The 19287-nt window shown below is 39.4% G+C and overlaps 1 protein-coding gene across 1 annotated transcript in view; it reads right to left on the bottom strand.

Annotated features, from left to right (window-relative positions):
• Nucleotides 1-19285, bottom strand: part of ST8SIA6 (ST8 alpha-N-acetyl-neuraminide alpha-2,8-sialyltransferase 6) — a gene marked incomplete at its 5' end in the record, with an annotated part of 45614 nt that extends 26329 nt beyond the window's left edge. Inside the window, 3 exons of the mRNA XM_008629971.2 lie at nucleotides 4463-4549; nucleotides 10028-10126; nucleotides 19221-19285. Coding sequence (XP_008628193.1) covers nucleotides 4463-4549; nucleotides 10028-10126; nucleotides 19221-19285 — 251 coding nt within the window. The remainder of the gene's footprint in view (nucleotides 1-4462; nucleotides 4550-10027; nucleotides 10127-19220) is intronic.
• Between the last annotated feature and the right edge of the window lie 2 nt (nucleotides 19286-19287).

Here is a 19287-nt window from a genome sequence, read left to right as displayed (position 1 = left end):
TATTTTACACCTAGGAACATCCTTCTCCCTTCATTATGAGATGCAAGTAAGGTTTGTCTGGAATGTTCTTTCCATAGGGAGAGGGCCCAGTACCCACAGCTCACTATTCCAGTGTGATACCTCTCCTGGAGCACTGTTGCATTACTTTGCCAGGCTTCAAGCTCAGTCAGATAGCCCAGAAATACAACGCTCAGAGGCTTCTCTGAAAGACAGAATTTGCTCAGCCTTTCCCTGTAACCTCTCTCCCCTCAGTTTGAGGGCTGTTTTAACTATTTTGTAGCTTTCTGCAAAAACCAGAGTTGCAACTATTTTGAAAACCTGCAGATTTGATACCATTTATGTATAGTATCCCAAATGAGAATAAATCAAGCTTAAAAGTCTGTAAAGCAGAGAGATGTGGAGGTGTAAAAAACAATTACAGCTTGCACTTAATTGGGCTCTGTAATTTGTTGCACTAATGAAACATTTCTTTAAAGTGGAAAACCTTTGAAGAATACTAATATAATAATTGATATTCAGGTTACCTAGGGAACTTGAGACTCTGCTGACTGTAGCTAGAAGACCCTTTGCAGAGAAATCTACCCAGGCACAGCTTTTTTTCCTAGAGCTTTAAGGATGACCCTTCCAGGCAGCTGTGAGATTATTTCCCCTACCCTTCCAAGTTTCTACCAAGTTTCTCTCTTAAAATCAAGAAATCCAAGGACTTGCTCTGTCTAAAACAAATTAGAGCTGATGTAAATCTGAAAAGGGAGGAAGAATTCAGGCGGGCTTAGAAGCAAAGGCATAATGGGAGATGCTAGATGATCATAGAGCTCTAAAGACCAAAAGAAATTTTAAAAAGGTCAAGAGAAGATGAATTTCATAAAGAAAAAGTCTGAATAAAAAATAGTTTTCCATACGTCCCTAGCAGTAAATGTTGGAGAAGACTCCCAAAATCACTATTAGCAGGATGCTACTTACACCACTTCTGGTAACTAACCCTTTGCTAGCTTCTATTGTGAAGTTAGATAAGCCTCTTTAACAAGGACTGACAAATACTACTGTGGGGCACAATAAATCTTAACTAGATTTCAAGAGCAATGAACCAAGTGCTTGCACTTGCTCTTCTGAGGGCAGCCTATATCTGGCAATGCTGATGTCACCATTATGGCTACTAAGATAAGTGAAATGCCAGGAGATCGGTTCCCTGACAGAGTCTGGACAAAAATAAACCACAGTAGAGTGACTGTGGATATGGGAGGTATTTAAGGGAACCTCATGGCTTGTACTTGCTTCCTGGTTCTTCTTGATTTTTAGAAATGCATGTGTAAACATCACGTAGCTGTCAAGAACCACTGAGCACTGCCAGAGAGCAACCTAGCAAAGAGCATGTGAACCTGCACAGCAGAGCAGCTTTAGAGGGAGCCATTTGGGAATGGGCAGCCCTCTGACAACAAAGGGACACACTTTGTACAGCTGCATGACAAAGCTGAGCCTGGTAGTAGAGGGTCAACCTGGACTCCTGCACTCTGCTCTCCAACAGGGAGCTGGCAAAAAACACTGTAGTTTGTGCCAGACATGGCTGTCAGCTGTAGCCCTTTTGCCAAATAAAAAGAAGTATTTCTTTCCTGCATTGCACTTCTAATTTATATTATTTTATTTGGCCTGGATCTGCTGGGAGAGCGGCTTACAATGAGAACGGACGTGCACTCCTTGGCACACAGTGCTGTCTTCTAGGAACATAAGAGTTACTGGCTCAGATCACATATTCCTTCACTCCACTAGCAGCATGATGGAAGCCAACAGGAAAAGCTGCAGAGGAAAACACAGGAAAGCTCTGAAAAATTACCTACCCCAGGAGAAGCTGCTCTTGAACCTTATTAATTAGAGGTTAGTTTATGCCCTGAAGCATAAGATATTAAATCCCTTATAAATATGCATGCCTGTTCTTCAGAACTTCAGGATAATAGAGAGATGTCATGAAATTGACACCACGCCTGAGAAGCATCTAAGCGTTCTCTCCATTTAACAGATGGACAAACAGGAAAAGAAGTCAAGCAGCTTCTCTGCAGTCTTGTCAGCGGGCAGACTTCTGGTGGCACTGGCAGGTGAATAATGGGATGCAGGCAGCTTCAAGTTTCTCCTGCAGAAGGTGGCTGGCTGTAGTACCCAATTTCTGCTGCACAACCCACCTGAGATTAATTTCCTCTTCTGCAAATGGGTGTTTATCTACCTACTTAATGAGATTTTCAGACTGTATAATATTTGTATTACATAGCTATTACTGACACTAGGCTAAGTCAGACAAAGGAAGAGATCTACTGCCCAGGGATTATTAATTCATTTATTTCACTGCAATTCTAGAAACATTTTCTTCCCCATAGCTCTATTAATGCATCATTTCTCAGCTAAAGTGCCCCTGCAAAGCTAGTTCCAGGCTTAAGTCTGATGAATAAGTCTGGGAGCGCTATAAGCATGGAGATTTAGGCAGCAAATTTTATAGAAAATTGGGTTTCCTCTTTTTAAAATATATTTTTTTAAAGCCTCTATTGACCAACTGCTAAGAGCCTTGAAAATCTCCAGTACAGAAAATCCAGGTCTTGGATTAAGGACAACTGTAAAATTTTAATATCCTATTTCCAAAAAACAATAGAGAAAATTTTGAGAATGAAAAAAGAAAGAAAAGACTTATGCAAAAAAATCCATCTTTTGTAAAATAATGATTCACAGTGCCCTACAACAAAGTACCAGTCCTTGGTCGTATCAATGGAAATCTTTGATGACATCAAATGTGATCAAATTTCAGGATTAGAAGAATACAAAGTACTGTCATCAGAATTGCAGCATGGGTTATGTACTTATGAACTAGCTAATACTCCAGCGGGTTTGGGTGTTAAAAACCAAGGAAACCATAACAGCTCAGCCCTTGAATGTTGATTCAGTAACAAGTTTGTCCAGCCTGTGCTGAAACACGGATTTTAAATGATGGTTTTCTGCTTGGTATTTGAGCAAAATTAAAGCTAGTAAGATCACCTCAACGTACATACAGTCCACACTTTTTTGGTGGCTTAGTGCATCCCACAATTTTGTCTTTTTGTTTCATCATTGGTTGCCTAACATACCTTGAGTACTTATGACCCATACTCCTTGCTGGAAGCCAAAGACAGCAGGAGGAACAGGAAGCATCCTGTACTTAAAGTCCAGTCTTACATTATGTTTTGGATGTTTGATTCCCATAAGCCTAGAAGAAGTAGAAGTTGGCCCAGTGGGGGGAGACCGTATAAGCAATAAATGAAGTCAGGCTGGACCAAGGAGTGGCTACTGTGCCACTGATTCAAACACCCAGTATAGCAGAAGCAAATAGCTGGTACGCGGTGGCTGGTCTGTTTGGAAGGAAGAGAAGTTAAAAAAAACCAACAGATTGGAAAACTAAAAGCCTAAATGTAGCAAGGTGAGGAGCAGGTGAGAGCAGCTTCACCTCCTGTCAACTCTGTGCAAGACACTTGCCTGTTCTGAAATGGAATGGGCTGCTTTACAGCTCCTTATCATGCTTGATATCTCTGTGCACAGCTAAGGCCTGCCTGAGTCGATGCAGAGTTTCTTTAACACCATGTATACTCCTACCTCAGCTTCGGAAAACACCATTAGTCAGTTGTTATACACAGCAAACACAGCAATTTATGTTGCACAAAACCCTTTACCCCATCCTGCCCCGCCCCAAAACTACTTCTTCCAAATGTATCATGCTGAGCATGTGGATATTTAGTTCTCAATGCTAGTTAACTCCAAAGAGTTGGAAGATAGGTCAGTTTATTTATTTTTAACAATCATGACAGAATCTTTAATTCTGATCCATGCAAAAACATAATTCAAGAGAGCTTTTTGCCCTGGAGAAAACAGGGATAGCACAGTGAAGCTGTTCTTTAGAACCAGCGTGATGCATTTCCAAATGAGAGTTTAGGCTTTTCAGAGATCACCATCCCTACTGAGCATGTGCTTCTGTGCCACCCCAAACAAGGACAGATGGAATCACGTGCTGTCATGCTCAGGGGCCATGACATGCAGTGTCAAACCTAATGAGTGCCTTGGGCACTTCTGTAATAGAGGCAATAGTCTTGGGGTAAGGAATACACTGCTTCATTATAGTCTTCTATCAGAGTGCCCGTTCAGATGGACAAAATAACACTATCAATACTTTTTTAATACTGTAGGGTTTGTGCCAGGAATATTTTATTTCATTCTACTTAAGTTGGCTTACTATTCATTATACCGGAAATAAGTGAAATTATTTATGTAGTTCTTTTATTCTACTCAGTTTGCACAGTTAAGTTCCAACAAACAAGAAGAGCCCCAGCATCAAAAGATTCATAGAAATCACTACAAGCAATACAAAATGATCTGTTTAAAAGGGAATATTTAAATTTATGCCTTGTTAGAAAAATCTAGGGTAAACAGTTTTTCTAAATGAGAGAATGAAAATTACCTGAATTTTGTAGATTCTTCTGGTTTCCTTACCCAGGTGCAGTTCTGCAGTTTTGTGACTATGTGAAGATAATAATCTTCTGAGTATCTAAAAAAGGAAACAACATCAAACACTAGAATATATATGTAAGGATATTTAGAAACAGTCTCCAAAAACATTCAAATGATGCATGTATTGAGAATAATGTGCATGGTGCATATATAATAGATTGATTTTAGAACTCCATGACCCATTTTATTTTTGTAATTTGTAACAACACTACCCTCATTTAACTAGCATGACCTATTAAACATCTCTTCTTAGTACTGATGTCCTAATGAACTTCAGAAACTTTCTAAAGTACCACTGTTTCAAACTTACATAACTGACCATAAATATCTTGAAGTTATTAGAAATCATATCAAGTGCAAAAGTCAAAAATAATACAAATAATTCTCTTCTACTTGGTTTTTTAAACCTTAAAAATGCTTTGAAAAGTGGCACTAGCAGGCCACGATGAAGCATAACACTTCTTATGCCTCTTCCTTCATTTACTTTATAGTGTCCCCAAAGCTCAATTATCTAAAGACCATAGACCAATATTTACAGATGTAAATTTTCCTTTAAATTGTCTCTAAAATAAAACAATCTGCTATTTTACATAAAAGAGAACTTTGGTTACATTGCTACATATAACCAAAGAGCTCTCTGCTCTTGAAAATATGTTCAAGAGATATAAATTTGTTCATAAGTGAAATACTTTGTAACATCTAAGTCAAAAGAACGGAGACATTTTTTCCTTTCATGTTCAATGTTACTACTTCTCCCATTTGTGCCTGGATCATAATACAGGATTTAAAAAAAACAGTAACTGACTTATAATAACTGGGGTAATAGGAAGAAAAGATGGTATGGATGCATGACTAAAATTCTGTGGGACTCAAGTCTCCCAACAAGACCCAACTCATTTTAACAAAAATAGCTTAATGTTGACCCAAATGATCGTGAGTTTATTTAAGCTGGAACTTAGAAGTGTCTGTTTTGAACAGTTTTACAAGAGTTGGGATGGCAAGAAACGTCACTTGTTTTAAATGGAGCACGAGAATTGATTAAAAGCGATACATAAAACCACTCTGGTGGTTGCAGCAGCAGAGGTCAATTATCCGAAAGCTTCCTTCCCTCTGTTCCACATTTGAAAAAACAGATTGTTTGCTTCATAAAAGTACTGTAATTGCTAAACGTAACTCAGTTATCTACCCCTGAGTAAAATCATGTCCAATTTCAACATGGAAAAATAAATTATACTTTAAAGAGGAATACTGCATTAGAACTGGTCTCTGGGTCAAGTTTGCACCTGTGACAACATGTACAATTTTCATCCTCCACACTTAGCAAACTCTTAATGGAACTAGATGATTCTCACTAAACTGATTTTACTGAGCCCTTCCCAACTCAAGAGAACTCAATTGGCAGAAGCAGGAAAAGAAAAAAAACCCTAGTTTTATGGCAGTTGTAGTTGATCAGACCTGGTGCAGTACATTCTTCCTCCTTCCAGTCCAACTCCAAATGATTTCTCTCCCTTGTGTCACTACAGGTAGACCTACCTGACTCCACCTCTGTTTTGCTTTTTCCAAGTTTTACACTTGTCATATGCCTTCTTAGGCCACTTTTACTACCAGGGCAGAAAAATAATCCAGAAGGAAAAGGATATGCATATATATTTTCTTCTTCCTCATTGTATTAAACCAGATCAAGAAAGAATCCATCTAACCAAACACCCAGTATAAGTAAAGAGTGATGGAAATGGAGATCAAGGTCCTCCTATTTTGGCAGCTGCCTGCTGGTATGTTATCAGCCTTGCTGAAGCTGCTACCTAAATCGAGTCACCATGGGGTCAGACGAGTGTCAGGAGCAGTGCAGGGCAGGGCGTGTTTGTGGGGTGAAAATGAGATAAAAGCACAGGACCAAAACAGCCTATTCTGATGTTGAATAACTCATCTAGTTTTATTCCTTAATCTAAACAAGAAGTCACTCTTAGATGCTTGGACTCATAAAAAAATTCCAAAAATTAATAGGATAACAGACCATGAAGAGTTACTTAGCCTATCATTATCCAGGAGAAAAAAAAAATATAGAAAAAGCAAATTCTAGCCTAAAGACATTGATAAGATGAAGATCAGAGTCAGAAATGAAAACAAAAATTACCATTGATTCAGAGAGAAATTGCATGGACTGACAAAGTTATTAGCAAGTTACAGGGAAACATTTGGTAAGGAGAAGAATGAAAGCATCACCCACAATGCTAGTTCTGAGGCCTCATAGGAAACAGGCACTAACTGTCAGAAACTGTAAGGACCTTCTAAGACTTGCAACAGAAAATGAATGCACTTAGTGTAAAAACACCAATTACAAAGCAAGAACACTGCAGCCTTTTCACTGCTGTCTCTACTGGATCAAACTGCTCTTGCTCGGAGGTATCCAAGCTCACCAGCTCACACAGAAAAGCACGATTTCCAGGTCTTTTTAAGTCAGAACACCACCTCTGCTCACCCTATGCACCCAGTTTAGCTCCTCTTGTGACTTACAAAGACACTCCGGACTGTCAGAACTCATCTTTGCCAGCTGGCACAGTGCCGCAGGCAGCAGAGACATCCCAGCACGCTGTCCTGGGGGACAGGAGCTCCCAACTGTGGCAGCTCTGCAAGGCATCTGCTCACACCAATAAAAGGTTTCTATGAAATGAACTCCACTTGATTACAGACAGTATTCCAATAGATAATTTTTTAAAGACTCAACATGAAGCTCTGGGATTTGCTGCAGCTGGGTTTACAGCCCAGAAAGCTTTTTTTTTTCTCTCAGAAATCCAGTTTTAGCATTTCCTGCATTAAAGGAGGCTTTGGGACTTACTTCTCCAAAGGAATCAGTTCAGATTATCAGGGAATCATTTCATGACTCTGCTGTAACCCAGACAGTCGTCTTCTCCACTGCTCCATTTCAAAGAGCTGGGACATTACATATATTTCCACTGACACCCAGGAGCCTACAGCACATATTCACTGATGCTAAAAGGGTTTTATTATTAAGATTAAAAAAGCTCAGGTAAATTGAACTATAAAAATACTTGGACAACATAATAATTACAGTGCTGAGAAGAGTGAATGAATGGAACATGTTTTGTTTTGTCCTATTTTTGTCTGCCACCTGCACCACAACCATTATAATAACTTGCTGTCGTAGGAAACTCACTTATACTATATGAGCCCAACTGACAAGTAACACCTGGAAGGCTTTTTTTTTTTTTCCTACAGTATTTGTCAGGTAGGCAGTGACCTTCTATGTTAACTGCAGTGACTAAGGTTGAATTACTATGCACATTCAAGGCACTGACAAAGTATTAGTATCTTCTGATTTTTGGCAGATATCTAAAGGACAACAGCAAGGACAGAAGCATTGAGTAGTATGGAGACCAACAGGTAAAATGTCAGAACAGACAGATGCAGTCCCACCAGTTATTTGCTAAAACTAAATACCTACTTGTAAAAAAGGTATTTGAATTAGAAGGAAGATTGAGCAGCAGGAGTGAAAAAAGGACACATTCCTACTAAAGGACACATTTATGGTCAAGAAAGAAACAAATAAAAACAATGGCAGGAAGTGCAAAATAAGGGGAGGATCTGTTTTGCCTGTGGACACTAATACTACCAAAACAATTACCAGTTTTATAAGCCCCCAGGAGAGAGTACACAGGGCTTGCTCTAGAATAAGAATGGGAAACTGCTAACAAAACTCAGCATTTCAGGCTCTTTGTCACCACCAGCACATACTTACTATAATAATAACTTCCCACTTACATAGCATTTCTTACTATCAAATCATTTGACCAGCTTTAAAGTAATTTTTTTTCTTTTTCTTCCAACTTAAGAGGCAGGAGTGTCCAGAATGTCCCTGCAAGTCCAGAACTGCAATATAAAGCATTTATATATCATGCCCATGGGTCACACCTTGGAAAAACAACAAAATCACTGCAGCTCCTCTCAGTGAAGTGCAGTAGCAGCAATATTCACGGCAAAAAGCAATCCCTTGCTCCTGTGTTCCAAGAATGTGTTTCTCTTCCTACCTGCCCAATTCATCTTCTGCCTCACTAAATGGTGCAGCCCCTTTCTCTTTAACCACAGAATAAAGGTCTTGTATGTTTTAAAGTTTCTCCTATAATCTCAGCTCCAAAATGTTCTCAATAGGAAGAGCTCCAAAGACTGTACAACTTTGCAATGTGTGGGATAAACAACAGCATTTACATTGCTGTTTCTGGATTTTGAAGGCAATACAGTGACTGCTTTTCCTTCTCCTGGTGTTAATCACTCAAGTTTTCAGTCAGCTGCATTCTTTGACCTCTGCCAGTCTATGTTTCAGCTCTCACTATCAGTGCATCAGAAACATACTGGTCTACCACCTTTCAAAAGAACAAAAACCTCAATGATAGTGTTGCTGAAACACGTGGAATATTAATGGGAGAAGAGATTGTAAAGAAGGAGGGGGGGAGGGGGAAAGAAGAAATAAATAAATAAATAAGTAATAATAAGAGCAAAGACAAAATGCTGGAAATATGAGAACTTAAGAAGAGGTGAAAGATCTTTAAATGCAGTAAGAAAGTAAGGAGGAAGCAGAAAAGACAGTAAGTTTTCAAATCATCACTTAATGTTGTTCTGGCCTTAAGGAAAAATTTGACTTCTCCAGTACTTTGAATAGGGAAACTCATATAATTATTTTTAGCTCACTTTTGTTTCTCATTCCATTCCTCTTCCCAAATGGATGGGAGTGGGGAGGGAAGCTCCCAGTTTTAAAGACACCATGGCACCATCCATTTTAAGCTGCAACTCAGTCCTAATGTGAAACCTTTCTTACTTACAATGTTTTATTTATTGGTGTATCCTTTTATTTGTTGGTGCATCCATATAGGAAAAATGTTAAAAAATAATGGGCTGCCTCTCCTCTTTTCACTTTAGAAAGTGACAAGGAATTTGAGCAGGGCTGATATCAAACAGATTTTTCTCCATGCCAGAGAAATACAGAACAGCAAGTTGAAACCCCAAATTAATTTGGGGTGGTTTTTTTTCAATGTGTCTAAAATTGGACTGTTAGTTTCCTGTGGACTAGTTATCATAATTCATGCAACTAATTGGCAAGTCTTTATACTAGCGCATTTCCATACTTACTCTAGTTAATATGCTGAACAGAATCATTAACTGAAGTTGCTCACAAAAACGAGGAGTTTTCACCAGTCAGGGAAAAAACACTCAAGAATGAAATTATATCCCACATTTCTACTCAATATTTTTGTGAATAACTTGGAATGAAATGTTGGTAACTGACAAGAAGAAATCTTGTATTGTGAAAATAAAGAAGTTAAAATCCAACCTCGAATAAATCTTATCATGCAAAAGAAAAAATGCAGCAAACATTGGTTGAACAAATTCAGTTTTCTGTTGCATAGCTCCATGTTAATATACCAAGAATTATGTAAAAAAAGGACAGTCTTTTACCCTTCTATTTAAAAAAAACAAAGCAGAAAGGACAGCAAACACCTACCTTTTCTTCTTGATGGATGATGACAAAATGTTGTCCTGAATTGCCTTACATTTTGAAGCCTGTTCAAACTGGTAAATTCCATTTTTATTAAGAGTTGTTCTGTTAAAACGGAGCAGGAGGAGAAAAAGCAATAATCTTTAAAAGAGAGAACATATTCTACCAATGTTGTCACATTTACTTTGCTATGACAATAAGATTAATAACCGTTGATTTAGCTGAAAACATTGCGAAACAAATCTTACTGGCTTCTATTGTGAAGCTCCTATCATTAAAGGAGAGTTTGCTGGTAGGGACTATAAAATATTTGATTCTTCAAAGTAACCCTATTTCATAGTCTGAATTATATTTTCCACTTTACACTGTAATCAGCAAATGTAATTTAAAAAAATAAATGGAAAGGCTCTTGAACATTACGTTTTGAAGATATCTAAAATATTCACTAGTAAAATATTTAGCAGATGTGATTTCCTAAAATCGTTGATGAAATGCAATATTCAGAGCAAATATAATATATACAGGAAACACCACAGGTGAAGTGGATCTTTATATTTCAGTCTTAACTTACTGACTCAAGCATAATACTTCCTGCCTTGTTTATTCTTTACTTACACAGCAAGAACAAATATTTGTAAAAGGAACCAAGGCAAGTGCCAGATAGTGATCTTTAATTCCTGTCTTATTTTCACGAAACTCCTGTGTGGTCCTCTTGCTCTGGGCAGCCCTGGTAGAAGACTGAGATGTAAATTAGTAAATGACTGAGACACCAAGGTCTTATTCCATTCACCTCAGTTCATCGTGTATCTAGGTCAAATCTCATACAATCGCCCTCCTCTACCACCAGCCTTCCACTGTGTGGATTGCCATTTATCATAAAGATTTGTCCTCTGGCATTTTTATTTTCTCTGCCCCTCACCATCTTCCTCCCTGCCACCTTCCCCTCCTTTTTTGCTTCTGTCCCCTGATTTACTACTTACAGAGCCCTTGGGCAATGCAGCCTATTTGTCCAAACCAGAAGTAGAAACACAGAAGACAGAGATGCTGTATGCTGTTCTTAAAGAACAACTGATAAGTATCTGTACAGAGGCACTGACATGAAGAGAAAGGGTCTTCCTGCTTTACACACAGCTTCTGAATCATCACTGCTTTTACTGACAAGGACCAAAACCCCATTGCCTTCACCTGCTACAATATGGAGAACCCTTACCAACAAGATTTCTGACAAACTCATTTTGAAGTTTGTCATCTTGCTTGGGAAAGATGCCATTTCAAGCCACAGGATCACAGAGTGGCTGAGGTTGGAAGGCATCTCTAGAGATCATCTGGTCCAAACTCCCTGCTCAGGCAGGGTCACCTAGAGAGGGTCATCAAGGACTGTATCAAGATGCTTTTGAATATCTCCAAGCATGGAGACTCCACAACCTCCCTGGGCAGCCTGTGCCAGTGCTCAGTCACTCTCACAGTGAAAAAGTTGCCTGATGGTCAGAGGGAACCGCCTGTGTTTCAGTTGGTGCCCACTGCCTCTGTTCTACCACTGAGCACCACTAAGAACTTGGCTCCATCCTCCTTGCATCCTCCCTTCAGCTATCAATAAGGTCCCTCCTGAGCTTCCTCTTCTTAAACACTTCAAATGAGAAGACTGACTGAAGAAGAAAGAAGAATAAATGCTTGTTTATTTTGCTGCTGAACTGACTGTCATGGTCATAGCTGACATAAAGGAAAAAGAAAGAACCACCTTTCTTTTTCTTTCCATTGTCCATGAATTTTCTAGAGACTAAGTCACCCCTAGCAGCAATTCCCACAGGATGTAGGCCACAGAGGAGAGAGAACAGCCCTCTTCCTTTTTTCCCACCACCAAGAAATTCTTCCCAGTATACACTTAGTGCACCTAAGGAAGCATCCAGTCTGTATGCCCCTTGTTGAGGGCAACAGTAAGACAATACAACATAAACCTCTACCCTTTCAGTTCTGCAGTGACTTCAATAGATTGTAACAACTGGCACTGCCCACTGAGAGCTCCTTGGCTGCCTTTGTATACAGCTCTTTATCTCATTTTTTCTCAAGGAGTGACATACAAATAGCAGAAGGCTCTCAGAGCACACAGTTCAGAGCTAAAAACTCTGCAGGTCTCACATAGCAAGGGCTAGCAAATATTCTGCCTACACAGTTTTGGTACACAGGTTTATTGCAGCTTGGTCTGAATGGTTCTGTCTATGCAGACCAACCAGGTAGGCCCTTTCCAGTTCTCAAACAAATTTATTTAGCACTAAATCATGCTTCCTCTCTCTTGCTTCTTTAGCTCAGTAACCTCAAATGATTATTCTGCAGCTGCAGCTTGAAATAAGAGAAATGGCTACAGGCAAAAGTTTAGCTGCCTAAACAGCATCTTAAATAAAAGAAAAAAAAAAAAGGAACTATTGATATAGGCCAAGTACATGTTACCGCTGCAAATAAGCCTTTCAATATAACTAAAACCTAAGATGTTGGATGCTGATTTGAGAAGTGACCCCAGCCCTTCTGAGCCACAGCTGGCCACAAGAGACCCTCTCTAACATGTGAAGGCTGCCAGGATGACCAAGTCAGGCAGTTAGGTTTGATCAGCTCCCTGAGAGGTGCGTTCGCAGGCAGCAGCAGAACAACAACATTCTTTCACAACTCTGTGCAGACAATCATTACAAGGTCCTTACAGCTCCCTATTAATTTATGTCCTGAGATCTATGGGGCTATGAATAAATATCCTCTCAAACACAAGCTTTACTACACAGACTTTTAGTCCTTTTAAATTCATAAGATCAATGCAAGCAAGTTGCCTCATTTTTTAATATGTAATTTTTTTTTATGCACTCATTTCAAGACCTGAAAAATTCAAAGAGGAGGAAGTCAGAGAAAAAGAAAGAACAAAATAAATCCCTGTTCTGTCATTAAATCCTCACAGTCACTTTTACAGCCATCATGGAAAAAAAAAAAGGAACAAAGAGTCTTTCCCTCCCTTTCCATAACCCATGCAAAGATTGGTGAAAATGGCACAATTGAGCAGAAAACCAGAAAGGAATTGTAATCTAAATTGTTTGTTCATATAGTGCAGGCACATGATAGATCACCAAAATGCTTCTACTGTGGCTTTTTACACATAAAATTTACTCAATGCTCTTTATATGGTGCAAAAAGTACAAAATTAAAACAATTTCTTTGCAAGAGATGTAAAACAATGACTCATTCCATCAGAAGTTAAATTTCTGAATTTCTGTTTCACTGTCAGAGTGGCATTTAGGTAAAAATGGGTGTGCAAGAGACAGTCCAGACTTCTACTGCATTATTCATGGCAAAGTTGTGCAGACATCAGACTCAGATTAAATTTCTGCTCATTTTGGACAATTGTGCAAGGCAACATTTATCACTAAATGAATTTACCTGACCTAGTGGATGACAATCTTTGTTCACTACTTAGAGCAGCACTACAACTTCTGCAATGAAATCAGATAACGTGCCTAACAACACAGATACCAGGCTACATTCAACTACTTTCGTTAACTATTAAGCTAAATGAGAACTCGAAGTAGAAACAGTCTCTTGGCTTGAACGCATAAAACTGATGATACAGTGAAATTTCAGCTGCATTTTCCTTAGGGCTTAGATGTTTTCAAAACCAATCTCATTGGAGCAAATCTGAAAAACAGGGTTTTTTAAAATCATATACGAACAGCTTGAGGACCACATACTTCCTATGGTAATTCTAGGAACTCAGGAAGTACACCATCTGTACTTTAATAAATCCACAGTAGATTAAGACCATGTGCCATATTTATCAGCATGTTTTTATTCTATATCTTGCTCTCATGAAGACAGCAGATCCTCAAAGTGTAAAATTCTTTAAGACAAGGATTGTATCCACCTTTAGAATAAGAAATACAGAAACTATATGGAAAGGCCATAGTCCCTTTTGCTGCTCTTGTAGCATTCAGTCCCGAGACAACAGGGAACCTTAGTGCAGGGAATCACCGGACAGAGAGGTATGTCAAGTAACATGGGATTCTGGGGGAGCAGAAAGGTACAAGGTAGAGGGAGGGAAAGAAAAGGGAAGCCCTTTAAAAACAAAACCAAACTCAACCCCAAAGAGTTATCAGAGTAGGAAAAAGGTATAGGCATAAGATGGAGGAATGGTAGGGAAGAAAACAAAAAGGCAGATGGAAAAAGGAAAGCTGGTGCTGTGAGTTGTAGTGTAACATGAAGATATGCCCAAGACTGAAAGGCCACTCCTCTAGACTTCCTTCAAAATCAGGTGGAAACAAAGAATGTGGGATGAGATTTTCAAAACTGTTCAGAACTGGACTGTCAGGCAGCAGTGAAAGCAACAAAAATTTCACCTCCCTAGTAAGTCCACACTGAAAGTAAGGGAAAATCCCACTCATTGGCTATTCACTCCACACCCAGCAGAACCAGTTGTTGCTCTACTTTTCCATAACTTCTTGCCCTTGTCTGTCTGAAGCAGCACAGGAGCTCTAAACATGTTCCAGCTGAGCATCTTCAGCTATAAAAGATAACTTCTCTATGCAAAATTGCACATTTTTATCATTCTACCAAAGTGGCACTGAATAGAATTATCCAGATTGTGAATATCTTCTGTCTCAATCTCTCCCTTGAAGGGACTAATTTGTATTTGAATCTTGTCATCCGTTAGTTGAATACTATTAAAAAAACCACAGTCCATACATCCCCAGGAAGGGTGGTCTTAAGTGCTGTCTTTGACACTATTTTAGATTAATCAGATGATAAGAATATAGTGATGTTTTTAAAGTTCACAACACCTTGATTAATAAGGCAATACACAATTTAAATTCTTGGTGAAATGGACTATAAAAATGGCTTTATCAAACCACAGTAGTGAGAATTTGTGTTGAAACATTAATCACAGTAACTGTTAAAGAGACTGATCCTACTATCTTTGTTCCAGTTCCTATGGAGGCATTGCCTATATAAGGAACACTAAATCAGGTCTTTAACACAAACTGCATCTTTAAGTTACTTGAAAGACCCTCCAGTGCATTCACCAGGGTTATGTATAACATCAGATACTTTTTATTTATAAAATCCATAAACTGCATGACAGGTAACATGACAAGCAGCATTCAGAGCCTCATAGTGGGTGAAGTGAAAAGAATAAGGCAGGTACACTAAAATCATGTTACAAGGGCACATGACAGAATGACAGAGCAGTTTCACTTGGACCAGGTAAACAGAAAGAGTCTGGGAAACCTTTCACCACTGTCAGAACATAAATGTGTCCTGGCAGCAGCTTTCAACTGAACACCTATTCATTTAGACAGAACTAATACATGAGGCATGTGTTCAAAATGTGCTCCTAAAATATGTCTGCATGCATTGCTTGGGAATGAAGGGGCAAAATATTAAGAGAGCAGTAAAATTAGTGAAGTGGACCCACTGCTGACTAATCTAAACCATAGCAAATTATTTGTGCCATACATGAGGCTACTCCATAATTATGGTACTAGCCTGTATCTTCTTTCCCTTCTGACTGCCTGTATGCAATATTTTGACAGGAGACAGAATGTACAGGTCTCTGTAGCATAGTTAATTAAGTGTAGCTGCTTATTTCCTAGGCCTGCACAAAGATCTGCTGCTGAGAGAGGAATTGGAGAAACCAACACTGTGGAACACTGTATTAATACTAACTTGTTTACTCATGGCTCCTCAATCACTTCCTCCCACTGTTCAATTACCCCAGTGGTCTTTACGCTGTGCTTGCCCTGGACCTGCAAAGACAGAGAGCAAGCTAGGGAAATAGTAAGTGAATGCCTTAAAACTGGCAACACAGAGTAACAGAGCAATGGTGGTCAGTTCTTCAGGGTACTTCTGCCTTGCCGTTACTTTTATGTAAAGTATATATAAATAGTGCTATTTTCACCCCCCCTTGCAGGAGCTGCCAATATTTATCTGCTACATATTCCTGGGTAGTATAATAGGAGCTAGAATTTCTGCCTAAATTTAACCCAGCACAGCCTGGGCCTCATAACAGAGAAAAGACTACCTAGCTTCTCTTACTATTTTCACTTTCCTCTGATAAGCACTAGCAGTACTGAGCCTTCTGCACTACTATTAATGCAACCACTACACAAACAAATATGCCTGCACAAACACAGCTGGGGAGAGAGGAAAGGAGACAAAGAAGACCAAGGGTTTAAAGGTGGGAAAAATGAAAGACTTCTGGTTTTGGCTGTACTGTTGGCTCAAGAAAATAGAAATTGTACTTGCAGTTACAGCTTAAAAATTGAGAGGATGGTAGGAGGCATAGATAGGAGGATTTGCCAGAGAACATAGTATTGCAGTACAAATGATACTGGTTCCATGAATAAATCTGGGGACTGCTAGACATATCTTACTAACAATGGCCTTTCTTTTCAGTAAGAAACCCTACTAACAGGCACAGTAGTCTGTGAAATAAACCCAAGAAAAAACCTGCAAGTCACACTGTAGAGGCAGTCACATTGCTCCAATGAGCTAACACTTAACAAGAAAAAGGGGTAAGCAATGTCCTGTAAGAGACAAACCACATACTCAAGGTTATTTACTACTACACAGATCTTCAGAGAACTTTAGGTGCCTGGTCACCATGTATTTAAATATTGCTGCGCATAATAGCTGCCGAAATATCTAAGACAGTCTGATTCAATCCCCTGCCTTTCACCCTTTCATCCTTCAGTTTCATGCTTTTAACAGAATTACTCAAAGTAAAAGAACAGATTAGCTTTCAATACTGCGAGGCAACAGAATAATAGGGCCTTGGAGATTCTTCGGGAGATGTCTGGTTACAAATACGCCTCCAACAGCAAAGGAAATCATGATAAGAAAAAAGATTAGCTTGTGACTGTGAAGATTGTCTAGATTACTTATACTTAGAGATCAAGAAGGATAGTGCCAAGGTTTTTTTCTTTTTCCTTTCCTGGAAAGATCCATGCACATCCACTTATGCAGGAAAGGACGTTGCTGTCAATAACACAACAATGCCATTCAAATGATCAGGGTAGTTTAGGAGAACCATACTTCCCCACTGCACACTGGAATCTAATTCCTATTGACCAGACCATCCATCTCCATCACTGAGGGATTGGTCTGAACCTCCTGAATGAGTCCAGATGCTCTCTGGATCAAACCTCTCCAGCATGGCCCTTAGCCAGGCCCAGCCCAGCTGCTGCCTGGATCAAACCCCTCCAGCATGGCTCCCTGCCCAGTCTTGCTGCTCTCTGGATGAAGTAACAGCTCCTGGTCAGTCCAGTCCAGCAGCTCTCTCTCCTTTCTCATACGCCAAACATGCACCACAAACTCCTTTCTTACTGAGCATAGCCACTCAGGTGAGAAAGCACATCCACTCCTGGATTTAGCTGGCAAGACATCTCTCCAAAGACACTATGGTTACAGGAGCTTGAGTAAATTGAAACTTTCTTTGGTGAATTATTTATTTGACACACTTTTGCAATCAGTTAGTCATGAAGAAATACAATTTCAGGTTGACCAAAACTAGCTCCAAATTAGTGCTAAAATCCTCCAAGTAGAATAAGGAAAAACACACATTTAAAATCTCAAGCTCCCTTTCCCTATTACAAAGGTTAAAAACACGCCATGGATTTTCAGACCTCTCTGGTATGTGTTTCTTCTACTTTCTTTGCTCCAGTTGTGAGTGTACTAACAGCAGATGGGAAATAGCTAGGCTGTTCTCTGAAGTGCTCTCTGCCAGCATTTCTAGTCAACTCAACTCCATGGTATAGCATACAGAGCTGAGTGAAAGGAGATGCAGCTCAGAAACTAGCAGGGAAAAGCGTGAGGAGACAGGCCGGGGGGAAACCACAGACATAACCCAAAACAGAGAGAAAAATGGAGTAATGACTATAAAAAAAGGCAAAGCAGAACTGAGTACATACTGCAAAACCAATACATTGCAACCAGGGAAAGAAGGGAAAAAAGGCAGAAAGGGAAAAAAATGAGAATAGGAAAGAGAAGCAGGCTAGAAGCTCATAACACCAGATAGGAGCATTTACAGAATTCTGTTCCATTTCTTTCACGCTAATTTTGAAAGATGCTATAAACTTACAGCTTTTGAAAGTTATAAATTTTGAGGGAGGGAGCACAAGGGTCTCTCATCGGAAACACATTAAGTAATGCATTGTTACAGTACACTGCAATGGTTACTAGAACATCACTTGCATTCACTTAGGGAAAGCATAGGCTGTCAAATTCAACTAGATTGGGTGAGATGGTGGCCTCTGTAAGGTTAACTGCACTGTCACTATTGTCTTCAACACAACCAGGACACGACAGTTTCTGTGAAAGACCCAATTCTTAAGTTCTTTCTAATTTTTATTATGTGTTTTTGACCATAATACATATTAACATATAATAGTCATGAAAACGGCAATGTTAATAAGGTCATATAAAGTAAAAGAGAAAAGCAAAAAATATTCAAAACTACTTGTTATGTAGTATTTATCTCATGTGTGGATTACACCACCATCCTATGCACTATTAGTTTTTCTACAGTGTGTGAGGACTCAAGAGCCTGAAAACAAGTCATTAGTACTGAAATCTGCATGTAAGACACAACTTGTTTCCCAGCTGATTTTATGAAATATTTCATATTAAACTTCACAGTATAAAATAACAGGCTGTAAAGCAAAGATCTACACTGATCTGAAAGGTCAAGACACAGGATCAAGTGAAGGGGCTCCCACAAAGTACGATGCCAACACAAAATGAAACAGGCTTCGTGTGTCTCACCTTCCTCCTATGGTCTGTAAATGATAAAACCGTATTTTTAACTAAATACACATTACAAAAACAGTAACAGTATTACCCAGCCCCAGCTCCACCTTCCTGGAAAGAAGAATAAAAGATACCTGGAACATGCCATTCAGCAGGCACTTTTTGCATCGTACACTAACAAAACTGCTCTACGCAACATTTTATTGGGCTCAAAACCAACGGCAGAGTGACAGCCGTCATTAAGAGGGCCCATGAGCAAATTAATTCATTACAGTTAAAGCAAAGTGTCATTTTCTCTAATAATTTCTAACATTCTCTCCGATCAAGCTGCCGAAACAAAAGGAAGAATGAACCAGAGCGAAGGCGAATTTCTGCTTTTGTAGACCCGACCTCACGGACCCACCCGCGGGCGGCCAGCCCGTACCTGTTCTCGGTCTGAGGAAGGGGCGTCAGGGGAGACCGGAGGGCTCGCACCACTTTCGGCGTGACAG

This window comes from Corvus brachyrhynchos, unplaced genomic scaffold, assembly GCF_000691975.1.
Source record: "Corvus brachyrhynchos isolate BGI_N302 unplaced genomic scaffold, ASM69197v1 scaffold142, whole genome shotgun sequence".
In the NCBI taxonomy this organism is placed as follows: domain Eukaryota; kingdom Metazoa; phylum Chordata; class Aves; order Passeriformes; family Corvidae; genus Corvus; species Corvus brachyrhynchos.
Note: the sequence above shows the minus strand (reverse complement) of the source record. Positions and strands in the feature narration are given on the sequence as shown.